Source organism: Sorex araneus, chromosome 1 (genome assembly GCF_027595985.1).
Source record: "Sorex araneus isolate mSorAra2 chromosome 1, mSorAra2.pri, whole genome shotgun sequence".
Classification (NCBI taxonomy): Eukaryota; Metazoa; Chordata; class Mammalia; order Eulipotyphla; family Soricidae; genus Sorex; species Sorex araneus.
In genome coordinates this window covers 421,710,613-421,727,494 of record NC_073302.1, presented here as the reverse complement: position 1 = coordinate 421,727,494, position 16,882 = coordinate 421,710,613, and the positions used below count along the sequence as shown (strand labels likewise).

The 16,882-nt window shown below is 36.5% G+C and overlaps 1 protein-coding gene across 1 annotated transcript in view; it reads left to right on the top strand.

The window, feature by feature from the left end:
* WASL (WASP like actin nucleation promoting factor) overlaps nt 1-16,341 on the top strand; it is a 59,639-nt gene extending 43,298 nt beyond the window's left edge. Inside the window, exons 7-11 of the mRNA XM_004602045.3 lie at nt 1,403-1,445; nt 2,628-2,781; nt 8,552-9,072; nt 9,767-9,875; nt 13,720-16,341. Of these exons, the coding sequence (XP_004602102.1) occupies nt 1,403-1,445; nt 2,628-2,781; nt 8,552-9,072; nt 9,767-9,875; nt 13,720-13,781 (889 nt within the window). The 3' untranslated portion in view covers nt 13,782-16,341. The remainder of the gene's footprint in view (nt 1-1,402; nt 1,446-2,627; nt 2,782-8,551; nt 9,073-9,766; nt 9,876-13,719) is intronic.
* The last annotated feature ends 541 nt before the right edge of the window (nt 16,342-16,882 follow it).

Here is a 16,882-nt window from a genome sequence, read left to right as displayed (position 1 = left end):
TGTGTATAAATATTTTCTCCAATTCAGTAAATGCTTTTATTTTAACTTGAGTTTCTTTGACTGTGCAAAACCTTAAATTTGCTATAGCTAAAGTAAGCTAATGGGCAGTTAGTCTAAAACAGCGGAGAGAACATGTGTTCAACAAATCATGTTAAGGGAAAAAATGAAACTATACATCACACTGTTCACAGTAGTTAATTCAGAGTAGAGTAGAGACCTTTGAGAAAATAACAAAAGGGATAATATCACATTATTTTTATTTTCTAGTTTCCAAGACTTTTTTCACCACACCTGGATTTATTCCAGTAGTGCTCAGGGGAGCATATGGGGTGCTGGGAATTGAATTGGGTCAGTTTTGTGCAAGGCAAGTGATTTTCCTATAGTACTATCTTTCTGGTTCTGTTTTGTCTTTTCAAAGGCTAATTTATTATTTGTTTGCAGTTTCAGAGACAGGAAAGTCCCAGATAAATCAGCAGTGAAATTTGTTATCTGTGGAAATGTTCCATTTTCTAGAGTGTTATCTTCTTAATGCACTCATATTTTGGGACAAGTTAAGGAATCTCTGAGGTCTAATTCTGTTCATGAGGGATCTCCCCTATGCCCTGCTCGTTCCTCAGTGTCCTCAGCTCCAAATACTACATTGGGGATTAGGTTTAGCATAGGAGTTTGAGGGAGACATTTTCTAGTTGAAGCAAACATCAAATCTTAGCACTTAGCACATTTCAGATATTTTGCATGTGTTAATTCATTTATAATAAAACATTTCTTCCCTCATGTTTTGTTTTTGCACCACACCCAATAATGCTGATGGTTACTCCAGGTTTAGTGCTCCCAGTATGCTTGGGGGGAGGACCATGCAGTGCCTTGTATCCATTTCCACACTCCCACATTCAGAAGCATGTGCTCAAGCCCTGTCAGGTATCTCCTTGGCAACTATTTTCATGTTTTTGATGTTTTTATTATACAGGTTATAAGGAAATGGATGCTCAGATAAATTATGCAAAAATGTTGAAGCCAAAGTATTAGAACTAGGGCTTGAAGCCTACTTTCTTGACTACTTGTACAGATTTTTTTTTCCTGACTATGTTTATGTCTTTGAGTATTATTAGTTAAGGCCAGAAATTCAGTGGGCAGATTAGATTTCATATATATTATATTCTGTTCTGTTCTATTTTGTCCCTGGGCCAGAGAGATAGTACAGCAACTAAGATTCTTGCCTTGCATGCTTCTAACTCCCCCAGCACCACATATGGTCCCCCAAGTACCACCCAAGGTTATCCCTGAGCATAGGACTAAGAGTAAAGCCCCGAACACTGCTGAGTGTGATTCAGACCTCCCCCGTAACCCCTATAAAAACCTTGTTTGTAATGCTTCTTTCTGCTTTACTTTTCTTCTGCCTTAGGCACATTGGACATGTTGGTTGGGATCCAAACACTGGCTTTGATGTAAGTGTCTTTTCATGTCATAAATGTTACATTAATTATATAGACTATATATGCCGGCTATTTTTCAAAATTTGTTTATTTTAGTGTTCATTTTAATATACTTGTATTTATACACATAAACTAGTAAGTCTTAAAACCTTAGTTTGCTTAAAATTGACTAAGTTTCTAAGGACATGTTTCTTAAGGCATTGCCTTAAGAAATTTATATACTACATAAGTAAAATTCTAGCATTTGAAACCTTGAACAAGAAAGTGATTTCTGCTAAAGATCAACCCAGAGGAATACGTGACAAATTATTGGAAAAATACTATAATGAAATCATGAGAAGATATTGGTTCTTTTTATTTTAATTATTCTTTATGGCAGTTTAATTATTTTTAACACTGAGTCAGTTGGTAAAAGTGCTGGTAGAAATAAGTATTTGGGTATCAGAGAGATAATACAGAGGATAGGGTGCTCTCCTTGCACAAGGCCGAACCCGATTTCATCCCCAGCATTCCTGAGCGTCATCAGGTGTGGCATGAAAGTTAAAAAGTGTGCATTTTTAAGATTTGATACTCTTTAATTTGAGAAAATTATTTTAAGAAGGAATATTTGTAATTGGGACCAGTTCTTGTTAAAATAGAAGAGTTCCAAAACATTGTGCTTTTCTTTCTTTTTTTTTTTTTTGTGTGTGACTGTAGGGATTGTATCTATTTTATTTTTTGGTATGTATTATTATACCTGAATTTTATTTAAACATGATAGAAAATATATCCCCTAACTTAGAGATACCTGAATTATGAATGTGTTACTAAAAATCTATGAGGGAGCCAGAGGGTAGCGCAGGAGGCGTTAATGTGCTTGCTTGCCTTGCTTGTGGCCAACTCCGGTGAGCATTGATCCCCAGCACTCGTGTGTGGCCCTGAGTGATTGCCAGGAGTGATCCCTGAGCATCACTGTGTGTCCCCCTGCTTCACATGGAAATCTGAGATACTGTTCTCCTTGAAGTTGGGGAACAGAAAGTGCGTGAGATCAAATTTTAAGTCTGTTCTTTGTACTTAGTGGTCTTGGTTTTATATAAGAAAGTTTAGAAAAGTTGATAAACATCAATTATTTTGCATGTTGTAAATGAATTAAATTTATGTGCGTTTTTAAAAAATAGCTGATTTTATGATTACAAGTTACTTTATCTGTTGTAGTTGAATAATTTGGATCCGGAATTGAAGAATCTTTTTGATATGTGTGGAATATCAGAGGCACAACTTAAAGACAGGGAAACCTCAAAAGCTATATATGACTTCATTGAAAAAACGGGAGGTGTTGAAGCTGTTAAAAATGAACTACGGAGACAAGGTAAATTTCAATTTAGGCCTTTTTAATTTACTTTTCTCCCTTGCATTTCTGGAGGTTTCATGAAAGCTACACACAAATGTTCACATGAATCTTCTTTATGGAGAATGTTTGATTTTATATACAACTAAATTAGCCCAGTATACTTTGTTTTATTTTGGTGTAACTTGTCAGGCCTTTGCTTATAATGTAGAAGTCTTCAGGAAAATACAAATTTTTCTGGCTATTTTATTTTAGAATTAAATTTTCAGTTGTCTAATATTTTACTGAGTGAATCTTAGGCACCACCTTTAAAAATTGGTTTATTTTAATTTTTAGAACTAATAACTTAAAGGTAATCATTCATTTGACCAGTAGTATGTAAGAATTTTCAGAATAGACTGGGGTTGGAGTGATAATACAGCTCTTAGGGCACTGACCTTGCATATAGCCAACCCTGGGAAAAAAATTAAGAATATAATAAGAATCTCTATTTTGAAGTACAGACTTTTTTTTTCCTTTGATAAAGTATTTATTTGTCTTTGGGTGTACAAGAATATAAACAATTTGTAACCTAAGACTGGCTGATTAGAAGTTGGTTATGATAATCATCATAGAATATATGGTACTGGAGCAATAGTTCAGTGGATAGGCTGGTGTTTTGCAAGCATCTGACCAGGTCTTCATATGGTTTCCACTAAGCCCTAGGAGGAATTCCCAAGTGCAGGGCAAGGAATAACCTCAAGTGTGGCCCAAAACAAACAAACAAAAAAAATACAAATAGAACTTTAACTTTCCAATGTGATAGTCTTTCTTACCACTTTATTCATTTGACACTGCTTTTCTTCTTAGTTTTTATGTATTCCTAATCAGCATAGCAGAACAATAACTCCAGTTAATCAGTAATTTATTCTGGAGAACTTTTAACTACCTTACAAAATTAAGATGTTTGGATTACCTATATCTTTTTCACTGGTGATGTTCATTTTAGCCTTTAACTCATTCTTACATTTAATAAGCATTATTATGCAGTCATTCTATTCAGGATATTCAGATGTAAATTTTACTGGTTTCTGCCTTCAAAAATCTTACAGTCTAGTATGGAAACAGATATGCAAACAGATAAACAGTCATAATTGCTATTGTGAAAGTGCTAATTACACTGGAATTGTTGTGATGCTTATTTTTTTCTCAGTTTTTGAGAAAAAATAGCATTTACAAATAACATGGAATTTATAGGTTTGGGGGCACAGTACTTTTTTTTTTGAAGCTCACAGATAAGTCACAGTTATAAAAACAAGTCACTGTATGGGATTACACAAGATCTTGGCAACTGTAATCTGTTCATTGTCTTTTTCTCCACTGTTAACTACCCATCATTGTAGTGATTCCCAAGGTTTTTCTGAGCATTCTGAATTTGTAAGTTTATAAATTACTCTTGACAGTTATTACACCATCTGTACTATTCTCTCACCTGAATACTTCTCTCTTCAGGGGGAGTGGGGTAAGAGAGGTTGTTAAACTGCAGTGCTCTGGGCTTGCTCCTGGCATCCCCGGAGCACCATGCAGTGCCCAGAATCAGACCGAGGCCCCCCACATGTAAAGTATGTGCTCAGTCCTTTGAGTTCTATCTGCAGCCCTGAATACCTGTTTCCTTAGAGTTGATTATGCGAACTTGATTAAAACACCTGGGCAGAGCCTGGCAAGCTACCCTTGGCATATTCCATACACAAAAAACAGTAGCAACAAGTCTCACAACGGAGACGTTACTGGTGCCCGCTCGAGCAAATCGATGAGCAACGGGATGACAATGACGGTGATTAAAACACCAAATTCGCTAAAATCTTTTCTCAAAAAAAGATAGAGGAGGCACTTGTATTAAAGTATCCACATTGCAGGGTACAAAAGAGAGAACGCAGTGGTCAGAGACACATACATAAAATACACTCCATATGATTTTGGGACCAAAATTCAAACTTTGTCTCTCTCTGTCCTCTCTCCCACTCCTCGCAACTGTGGGTGTAGCCCCAGTGGCGGCTAGCACTGCCAGGAGGGCCCTGAGAGGCCCCTGAGCCCCTCTGAGATTCCAAGGTGTGAAAACCTGACTCAACAACGTGGAGCATTTTAAGACAACAGAGAAGACTTTACAGAAGAAATACTGTTTTTTTAAAAAAGGATAAAATTCCGTAATTTATTTTTATTAAGGAAATGTTTTCTAGGCAAAATATGTTTAGAAGTTTGGGAAGAATTAGAGGATTATGAAGTTGGATATAAAAATCTGTGAATTAAGTCTCGAAGCTTAACGGGAGTCAAAATATTAGGTTTATTAAACATTGTGGTCTTTTGATTTCCACTGTATTTTTGCTATATATGTCCTTGTAGTAGGTCTACATCCATTAACTGATAATAATCTGCTCCATAGGTCCACCACAGTGGAGTGGTATGTATGTGGGGTGTTATTTGACCCAGTGCCCTAAATAATGCATGCTGTGATGTATTTTTTTTTTTCTTGTTGGGTCACACCTGGTGATGCACAGGGGTTACTCCTGGCTCTGCACTCAGGAATTACCCCCCCCCCCCCCCCCCGTGGTCTCAGGGGGTTGACCGTTGACCGTATGGGATGCTGGGAATCGAACCTGGGTAGGCCGCATGTAAGGCAAACGCCCTACCCACTGTGCTATCGCTCCAGCCCCAATGTATTTTCAAAGAAGTTAGAGCTTATTTATCCTGATTCCAAGTTTAACCAGAGTGATGTGGTTTTGTCCTATATTCAGACCAGTGTTTTGGGCGTATAAATTCTAAAGTAGAAAATGTATTTCTATTTGAGTCGAAGTTCATATTTTGACTATAATTTAGATGATTTAAGTTCTGTGGACTTTTAAAATACACCACTTCCACCTTGTGGTTATTTTTATAGATGCAACTTTATTTTTACTTATTACACTATTTCGAGTGATTGCTTTGGACTCAGCATTAATTCAGTACAGAATGTACTCATTTTATACTCATTAATTTGAGACAGGGAGTTGTCAGTATTTCCATAAGTTTAAAGTTGGATTGTGACACTAATTTTTGCTTTATATTGTTGTAAGTACCTGAGCAGTTTTAATGTTCCCTGAATTACAACACTTCTCTGTTTTAAGATCTGCTTACCTTACTTTGTAAATCCTGTTTATAATTTATATAAATATTACATATTTGGAGTTATCTATTACTTGTTTTCTAAGCAGAAATAATTATTTTTAAATACTGCAGGCTTTATAATGTACCATCACAATAGCTTTTCTGTAAACTTCAGTCTTTTCATCTAAGCCTTTTCATCATAAGAACAGTTGTAGCGTTTGCTTCATTTCCATTTAAATACTAATTTCATTTTGATTTTGTTATTTGTTGTGACTTTTAAGAGATTTTTAAAATGAGTGAACTATCATAAGACTTTCTCATAACAGTGTTTGGTGTCTGCTTACTCATTCTTCTGCATGTAAAATATGTACTAACTGTCTTTTTCACTTCCTTTTCAATTAGTTTACACTTTTACCTTGGGATATGCTTGTCTTTTGCATGCTTTCCTTTCTGTACATATAAACTACACAGATCAGAGTTGATAAAAAAACATTTTTAGATGGAAAATGTGGTAGATACCAGAGGAGAACAGGGCGGGGAATGAAAAGGTAGTGGTCAGTTTTACATCAGTCAGTTTGTTTGGGTGTTTTGTTGTTATTGGCTTGTTGGACCACACCTGGTAGATGCTCAGAGCTTACTCTTGGCTCTGTGTTGGGGAATCAATTCGGGTCAGACTCTGGGGATCATATATAAGTCCCAGGGATCAAACCCATGTCGGGCTCCTGCAGAGCAAGTGCCTTACCCCTGCGCTAATACTCCTGTGCCCATGAAGACACTTGGACAGTGTGAACGGCACTAAAACTGGTTACGGAGTTTTTCCCCACCAAGACTGAGATTGCTGTTCAGTCTTAAAGAGAATAGAAATGCTGAATTGTTTAATGTTCAAACTAGATTGAGCTGATAATTTATTCACTCTAAATTACTCTTCTCCCATTCCATGAGCAATGACTTTGTAACTTAATACAACGATTACCACAATACCTATTTGCTGTACTTCAAGTGATTCCAGTAAATGTGCTTAAACATGTTCATAAGTACTTTAAGTTCTGGAGAAATAGGTTCTTTTATATATTTTAGATTATAGAATCCTTTCAACAAACTACTGATATCAAAATTGTGTGTTTAATCATCCTTAAAATGATTAAAATAAAGTGGATTTTTTTATTTGTTTCATTTTAGGCACTGTGATTTACATAATTGATAGTGACAGGGTTTCATACAAAAACCATGCCAGCACCACACCCTCCAGCCATGTCCTAGTCCTCATCTTCCCCACTGTAGCTCCTGTTAAAGACCGATTCTCAGTGTCTGTTGCCTTTTTTTCTTTAACGTTATTTTATACACCACATATGAGAGGTGATTCTGTATCTGCCCCTCTTCTGACTAACTTCACTCAGCATATGATACTCTCCAGATCCATCCAGGTAACCACAGATTGAAAGATAAAATGAAGTTTTATTATGCAATTTGATATAGTTCAAGACTGTGACACACGTATACGGTATCTCTTTTTCCCCCTTTTATTTAAAAACGTATTGGAAAAAGGCCTTTGCCTTTTAGCAAGTCTGAATCTCCTGGCTTTAAGGTATGGTAAAAATGGACATGAGCCTTATATGCAACACCAGACCTACAGTCTGCTTTGCCTGTAAATATAGGCACTTGGCTCTCTGGCGGCCTATATCTATCAAGATATCAAGATCCCACTTACAGCTATATGTTCTAAATTGTAAAGCTTGTACATCAGGTGACAATACCCTTGTGTGTATTTACATTTCTGCAAATTTTATCTTATTTATATCAATATATTTTATATTTTCTCTGTTGTCTTACATGTTTTCTTAAGAACAGAAATGTAACATCAAAATGGTGTTAATATTTTATTAATAACTTTTACTTCATGGTCGTTGAAATTTTCAGATTTACTAAAAAAAGTAGTTGAACATTTCAGCAGACTAGCCAGCTGTCCTTAATGTCATTGCTACAGTTGGTTTGGGGTTTTTTTTTTTAGAAATAATCCCACATTACATACAATATACCATATGAAACTGCAGTGTAAATTATACTCTGTAGGCTCTATAAGGTAGGTACAAATATAAGAGGTTAGGCAACAAAGATACATATTTCATTTTATTTTGAGGGCAGTGGGGTTTGGGAAAAACCAACAGTACCCAGGGGCTTTTCCTGGCTTTGTGTTTAGGCATGCCCCCCGGTAGTACTCGGGAGCACTTGTGCTGCTGGAGATGCAGACAGGGCCAGCCACACACAAGGCAGCCTAAGTCCTTTCTGGCTCCTGTTTTAAAACAGAGCCAGGAGTTATCCCTGAACATCGCCAGTTGTGCCTCTCCCCAGCCCCCCCCCCAACAAAAGCAGGGGAGTCTGAGCAAAACAGAAGATAATATTGGTCAGTATTGCCCTTAACTTGAAGAGTGATGTTTGATTCCTTAAAAATTTTGCTAATGAGAAGCAACAGAAGGTGATCTTTGAGCTGAGTATTCACATAAAGACTGGAAGATAGCATGCTTGCTCAGACATCTTTATAAAATAAAATACCAACATGAGACCTTTTAAGGCTTTTTGGGTTTTTTAAAATGTATGTTGAAGTGAGTGGGGTTTTTCAGTCCGATATTTGTAAGGAAAAGAAGCATTCATTTTTTTACCCCCTCTTTTTCAGCACCGCCTCCTCCGCCACCATCGAGGGGAGGGCCACCTCCCCCTCCTCCTCCTCCACATAGCTCAGGCCCTCCGCCTCCTCCTGCCAGGGGAAGAGGTGCTCCTCCCCCCCCACCTTCAAGAGCTCCCACAGCTGCACCTCCACCTCCGCCGCCATCTCGGCCTGGTGTAGGAATACCTCCTCCTCCTCCAAACCGGATGTACCCACCTCCGCCTCCAGCCCTGCCCTCCTCAGCACCTTCGGGGCCTCCACCACCACCTCCACCTCTGTCGATGGCCGGGTCAGTGGCACCACCCCCACCGCCTCCACCTCCACCTCCTCCGGGACCACCACCACCTCCTGGCCTTCCTACTGACGGTGACCATCACATTCCAACTCCTGCAGGAAACAAAGCGGCACTTTTAGATCAAATTAGAGAGGGTGCTCAGCTCAAAAAAGTGGAACAGAACAGTCGGCCAGTGTCCTGCTCTGGAAGGGATGCACTTTTAGACCAGATACGACAGGGTATTCAGCTGAAATCTGTAAGTTGTCTGTTCTCTCATTTCAGACTCTCGTGATGGAATTGCAAAACATTGAAAGGGTTTTAGATTTTTTTTTTTTTAATCTTTTATTCTCTGGTACTTGTCTTTTAACCCTAGGAATGTCTGATATTTTTACATGCCATAAAATCTACAAATTTATACTTATACCCATAGGGCATGTTTATGTTCAAAATATCACCAGAAGGGCCAGAAAAGATATTAAATGGGTACAGTGCTTGACATGTATGCAGTTGACCCGGGGTTAGTCCCTTATCCTCTTTAGTAGTCATCCCTGGGTACAGAGTTAAGAGTAAGGTTTGTATTGTTTGGTTCCACACTTTATTATATTAGAGTCACTCTTAAAAAAATATTTGCAGAAAAATGAAAATAACCATACTTAAGTTGCAATCACCTTGATAAAGTTAAACTGGTGACTTTTTAGTCTGTTCTAATGTTACTGTGCTGTAAAATTCAAATAAATAGAGAATGGTATATATCAGAAAATTGAAATCATTTAATAGGATTTTTGTCAGTGATGACAGATAATTTTGTATTTTCTGAATTGGATGTAGTCATTTAATTTACTAAAGCAAAACTGATCTATCTTGGTCAGAACCATTCAGTGCTTATGTTATCTTGCTTCTGAAAGCAAGTTTGCTCTAATGAGTTATTACTAAATTTTCCTCTTTCCCAGGTATCTGATGGCCAAGAGTCTACACCACCGACACCAGCACCCACTTCGGGCATTGTAGGTGCATTAATGGAAGTGATGCAGAAAAGGAGCAAAGCCATTCATTCTTCAGGTATAGTTGCCTGTATTTATGTGTCTTTGACTTTGGAATGTTAGAAGTTAACTATTTTTAGATTTATTTTTAACTCAGTCTTAGTTGGCTGCTTCTGTACTATTATTGAACAACTGTTGTGAATTTTAGGGCATATTTTTAAAGGGCATTTTCACTAAAATGAATCTCTTTGAAGCTTAATAACACCTGGACAGCATATCACTGTCACTGTCATCCCGTTGCTCATCGATTTGTTCAAGCGGGCACCAGTAATGTTTCTCATTGAGAGACTTACTGTTACTGTTTTTGGCATATCCAATATGCACGGGTAGCTTGCCGGGCTCTCCGAGAGGGGCGGAGGAATCGAACTCAGGTCAGCCACGTGAAAGGTGACCCAGACAGCACATAACAGTAAAAAATTTAAAAGATTGATTTGAGGAAAGTGACTTTTATTTTTTATTTCTTGTACTTAATACTAGTAGGATGGGCATCCTTTGAACAGGGTTTAAGATTGAGATTTATTGATATAATTTCTGTGACATAAACTTAGCTCTTCTCTCCCTTCCCCTCCTCCTTACTCGTCTTTCCCAGCAATTGGAGGCACTTTCAGGGTCAGGAGAATAATACCTGTTATTGTTACTGTTTTTGGCATATCGAATATGCCTGTTGAATAGGAGATGCTGCTAAAATCTCAGGGCTGGGACGAATGAAGACATTACTGGTGCCCACTCAAGTAAATCGATGAACAGGATGACAGTGATACATACAGTGACAGTGAAGTTCAGCTGTTTCTGTAATGTGTGAGAGTGAGGGCTAAGAAATAAATATCTATATGATTTTGGAAGTTTACTAGAGAATCGTAAGGGTGGTTATTTCTCTGTTTTGTCATTTCCTAGAAGACTATATGCTCGCTTTAATATATTATACCAACTTTTAATGAGCATATTCTATTACACCAATTTTTTAATGAATTGATTTTTAAAAAGAGAATACAAATTTTACTGACGTTACTCAGCTATAAAAATAGAAGAGGGGCCAGAGCAGTAGTACAGCATGTGGGACACCAGCCTTGCACGTGGTCTACCGTGGTTCAATCTCCGACACCCGTGTGGTTCCCGAGCCCCATAGGAGTAATCCCTGAGCACCACTTGAGTGTGGCCCCAAAACAAAAACAAATTTAAAAAATAGAAGAAATCCTGCAATCACTGCAACTTGGAGAGAGCTAAAGGATATCATTCTGAGCAAAGTGGGTCAAAGGGAGAAGGACATACCAGATGATCTGTCTCTGAGAAGTATAAAGAAGCGCTGTGGGTGAGGAAGTAAGAAAATGCCTGATGATAAAAGACCCTGAGAGTCTGTCTGTAGAACTGAGTTTACTAAGTGTTGGAGAGTAGGGACCTGAGAACCACCTAGAGACAGTGGTAAACATATGCTGTTCTAGTGGTAGTTGTGTTGCAATAATACTGTGTTCCTATAACATTAATATTGACAAATGTATTGTAAGTCAGTGCATAATAAATTTTTTAAAACGTTGAAAAGAAAATTTGTTGCTGTTGTATTGACCAATTTAGTGAAGAGATTCCCCAGCATGATCAGTGCATGGAATCAGATCTTTATTCTTACTAAATCTATTAGATGGTTTCTGTGGAACTCAATTTTGTTATTTGTTGCATGGACAATTTATAAATCATAAAATTGATGTAAAGATAAAAATGCTTAATTGAAGTACATTTACATTAAGTAGATGATCAACATCAAGTAGGCATTTCATGATGAGCCTGGAATACTTTGGAGAGGTTAGGACAAGTTTGTGTGTCCTTAAGATACAGAAATTGTAATTTAAAAGTTCCGGAACTGGGGGCAACCGTAAAAACCTGGATATATTTAGGGAAGAGGTTTCCTAAAAATCAGGAGAAGAAATGTTTTAAGGTAAATAGTATGATCATCTGAGTCAGACAGATCTAGAAAAAGAGATGGAGATTTAACTTTAGCAAAATAGGTCATTGGTGAAATGAAAAATAGGTGTCAGTGAATTCAGGAGAGACCAGGGAACTGAGTGTTAAAACAGCCTGCTCTGTTTTCTTTATAACTTATTGCTGATAACTTCCTGTGTGTCATTGAAATTATAAATGGATTCCTGGCTAGCCAGCAGTTTTCACCAAATTTTTTACAGTGTTTTTCAGAATTAGTAAAGAGACCTGTGTTTTTCTAGACTTCTTCACTAAGTTACTTTTTTCGAACACATTCTTCTAGCTTACGTTACTCTATTCACTAGGTAACAAAATTTTCTCTTAAAAACAACATTTTGACTTTTGGTTCTAAATTTTTTAAAGACATAGAAATTGATATTAAGAGTTATTAATAGTTATTAAAATACTATTACTTAATTGCTGATAGAACATTTTTTATCTTCCTAATAGCTCAGTTGTGTATCAGGTAGTACTCAACAGATTTTTGAATAAGAAGTAGGAAGTTTCAGTTTAGCCATCTAAACATCTTATATCACCACACCATACAGGATACATGAGGGATGGAAAAATTGCTTTTTCATCAGTGTATCTGTGAAAAACTGTTGGGACTAGCTCATAGATCATTATTGACAGGTTGAGCCCTGTGTTAAAAGCTTGAGATGGCAAGAGAACAAACCCAAGTGACTTCTAGCTCACAGGTGTTTTAACACTGGTTTGTTTCCTATAGACTGTACTAAAGTGTTACCAAATATAGTTACTGTGTCATATAGTTATATGTAAAGAGTTATAATGTTACAAAGTATAGCTGTTAACTTCACAGACTTAGTCTTCATAGATTTTATGAGATTTGTAGTGCAGACTTTACATAGCATAGTCAAGAAAGGCCTCTCTGAGGAAGTGGTTTTTTAGTGACCCTAAATAAAATTGACTGCTAAGGAAACTTGAAAGCAAGAACAAGCTTTTTATATTTGAGCAATAGAGTGGCCCGTGTTACTGGGTACAGTGACTTGAAAGAAGACGTTATTAGAAAAGCTTTTATGGGTGAAAGAGTTGTCAGCTAAATTAAGATTATATTCTGCTAATAGGGGCTGGTGAGATAATACAGCAGGTAGGGCACTTCTCTTGTACACAGCCAACCCAGGTTTAATCCCCAGCACCTGTATGGTTCCCCAAGTCCTGCCACAAGTGATCCCTGAGCACAGAGACAGGAGTAAGTCCTGAGCACTGCCAGGTGTGGCACCCCCTAACCACCCAATGAAACAAACATCAAGAAATAGTGGACAGCCCCTTTAATAATAGTCTTTAATAACAGACTTTTCAAACTTATTCTCAAAACATCATCATAAAGTTACTATAAAACTGCAATAATCCAAAAAAGATGTTGTACTTGTGCCTGGCAATGGAAGTGTTGAAAAGGACAGATTTGATGGATTAAATGTGGTTAGGAGAGTCAGTAACCAATCAGTATAAACACCTGAAAATGTGAGGGCAGACTTGAGTATGTAGGGGAGAATCAGATTAGCATAGGAGAAAAAACTTACTAAATTGGAGTTTGAGAATTCATGTTAACATAATTGATTTGCCCTATTAAATTAAAATCCAGAGACTAGCTAAAATGTAAATTTACATGCAATGTAATACAGATTGGAAGTTGTACATGCAGTACTTAAACATGAGAGCCCTAGTCTTTTCAGTTCACTGTCACACTCTAAATGTACTTTATTCTATTCATTTAAAATTGCCTGAGTAACTAGATTACTTCAAAAAGCAAATGGTTTTTATTTCAGAAGTTTATTTGAAAAATCATGCAGTAAATAGTGTAATATTATTGACCATCACCCAGTAAATAGTGTAATATCATTGACATGTGTCTCGTCTTAATGATTTTGTTCTAGATGAAGATGAGGATGAAGATGATGAAGAAGATTTTGAGGATGATGATGAATGGGAAGACTGATCTTTATATTATATATATATATATATTTTTAAGGTGAAATACTAAACACTACTTTCTGTCTATGGATTCTGTAATTATCATGTAAATGTTCTACCAATTTGCTGTATATTTTTTTTGCCTTTTTTTGCTTTTTTTTATTAATCTGTGCAATACCTCATTTAATCTGTAAAGGTTTGTCATAATCCTCTACAAAGCTACTCCCTGTTACTGTGTGCAAGTTTACACCCGAATGCTCACTTAATTTGTGAATATTTTTCATTCCATCAACAAGGGAGTTTAAATATTTTATGTGAGTCTGACAAAAACCTTAATGTAATTTAGTTTTAATGCCAGAAGGAAAACACTATTTTCATATCCTACTTTTCTGTACCTAAATTTTCTTATTAAAATCTAGTATAGGGCTACGTTCTTTTTTAAGTGATGCAAACCTTAGTTTACTTAGCCCCTTTCATTTTGAACACAACGCTAAATGAATGTTGAAGCTGATACATTGCACAGTTCTCTAGACATCACTACACTGGTGCAGTTTCTCAAATTTTAACAATATGCGCTCCATAAAATTTCACTACAGCAAAACTAATCTGGAAAACCAGTAACACATCTCTTACAGCAAAATTGCCTCTTAGTGTACAGCAGTGTTATTTGGAGGCTGGAACTATAAGGAGCCCTTTAAGTATTCCTATTTGTCTCAATTACTCTTATGGTATAACAAGTGTGGCAGATGCTTTTTGGCAAAATTTGAAAAATTTCATTTGGTGTAATGAAACAGCAAAGTTGTTTAAGTTATTGGGCTTTGGGAGCATTTATAGAGCCAGATTTACGTAAATGAACTAAAGGAGAGTATACGTTATTATTACTTCAATATTTAGTTAAATTCTAATTAAATTTAAAATTAATATAAGAGCTTAATAACATGCAATTTTTTGTTTGTATGAATTGAAGTATTCAGAAGTACAATTGAAAATCAATCTAGTTGGCTTGATAAGCCTATTTTGTTTTACTCTTTAAGTTTTAATAATTTCTCAAGGTTTTGGTCACTGTAGATGAAAAGTTAAATTTTTTTCTTCTTAAAAGATTGGTGATCCCGTGTCAAATTTTTTAAATTCATAACTGAATCATAGATTTAAAAAAATAATGAAACCTTACAGTCTGCACATCTGTTATATATACTAAATGACACGTTAAAGTTGGGTTTCCTTGCCTCCCTACAATGCACTAATCTGCTTAAAGGTGGTTGTTCATATTTATAGTGCTAATTATTAAACCTACCTACTTTAAATTTGGAGTAGAAAAAAATTATCTGATTTAAAACTTTTCTCACATTGAGTCATACACAGAATGTAGTTAGAAGTGTATTTCATTACTGTAGTCACCATATTCAACTAAAAATTAAGCTCTCTAGAATTGTACCGACCAAAATCTAGTATTGGCATGGTCTTGACAGGCTGGACCTGCAAGATGTGGCTTGAATTTTAACCAGTTATCATATAATCTGTAGTGATCATGCATCTAGTTATCATAAGAAATAATTTAAAAGAATTTTTTTGCTGAAAGCAGTAACTGGTGCAGTAAGATGGTTAAGTTATTCAAAGTTATTACCTCCCTTGGGAGCATAATTTAAATACATGGGAAAGATTTTAGACTTTGTTTCTTGTTAAAGCAGTGCCTTCTGCCGCTGGGAACTTTCTCTGCTTCGTATCGTTTGTGTTGAGCATTGAGCTCAGGGAGTTGGGTGTGGATGAGGCTGGACAACTGTTAACCAGTAAAATTAGAAATTTGAGCAGTTTGCTGAAATAGAACATTGTCATTTTATGTAACACTAAACACTTTCCATTTTCTTCTTGATACTCTAAAAAGTATTCTTTCATAAAAATGTCTTTGAGGTAAGGCCATTTTTAAGGTTTATGAACTGTTACCCAAGGAATTCAGGGTTTTTCTGCTCACTTTGGTACGATATAACAGGAAATGATCTAAGAATGAATATCACTTCTTTCCGTTGGAAATAAAAATTTAAACATGTAAGATGATTATAAAATTTGCCAAAGGTAATTGAGTTTATTTTCTTAAATAAGTCTTTCTTAACCAAAAAAAAAAAAAAAACACCTTTTTCTTGTTGCTGCACCAAGTCTAATTACTATTGGTTGAAACAGCAGCTGTGGAGTTCTGTCCAGGCATGAAGACAAAATCCACTTTAAATGTAAAGGCTGCATGTTCTGGTCTCCCACCACCTTGCTCCGCGGGCAGCACTGTACTTGTGCATTGTCGGAAAGCCTCCCATGTATACTACAGCTAAATGATTGTCTGGTAGCCTTCGCTTTTAACAAACTAGCATGAGGCCTTTTATATCTAAATGCTCTGTGATAGACAATTTTCAGCTAGCCATATATTGTATGTATGAGATCCATAAAGACTTTCAATCATTCGTTTTCATTTATCAACTGAAATTTTGTTTAGTATGTGAAAAAAAATTTTTGAAATGTATAGTGAATAGGATATTGCACTGGTGGCAATTCATCATGAGCATAATAAAATTAATTTGACCCAAATAGTTTAAAAAAAAGTGTTGTTTTGTTTGTTGTTTGATTAAAATGGATTGAAAAATCTTCACTTTATAATAACGAGTATAACAAAGAGTTCTGGTTGAAGGTTTCAGCAAACTACTTGCCCTGAGAGAGTACACCACTAAATAAACATGAGCTGAAGCATGTCACACCCTGTTCTGCAGGGAAACGTGACCTGCTCAGCAGGCCCCCTGGAGGACACTGCCGTGGAGTAGAGTCTCTCTGCAAGGCTGTGCTGGAGCTCCTTCACAGACCCCTGTGAGAACCTGCTTGAAAAAGAATGTTACTGAAATTTACCGATAACTTTAGTAAAAGCCAAATATTAGTGGTTGCCGTGGGACTGACATAGCTCCTGATGGACAGTATTAAAGAGTACACTTGCTTTAAAATAGAAAACTCTTGTTTTTGATGGAAAGGATTTTTTTGTTCTGTCTTCTGTCTGATTCAGTGGTGTCTAAAGACTGATGTTTGGAATCCAGTGTGTGGGATGCCACAAAATGTCCTCAAAGCTTTAGCCATATTTCTCTGGCATTTCAAGAA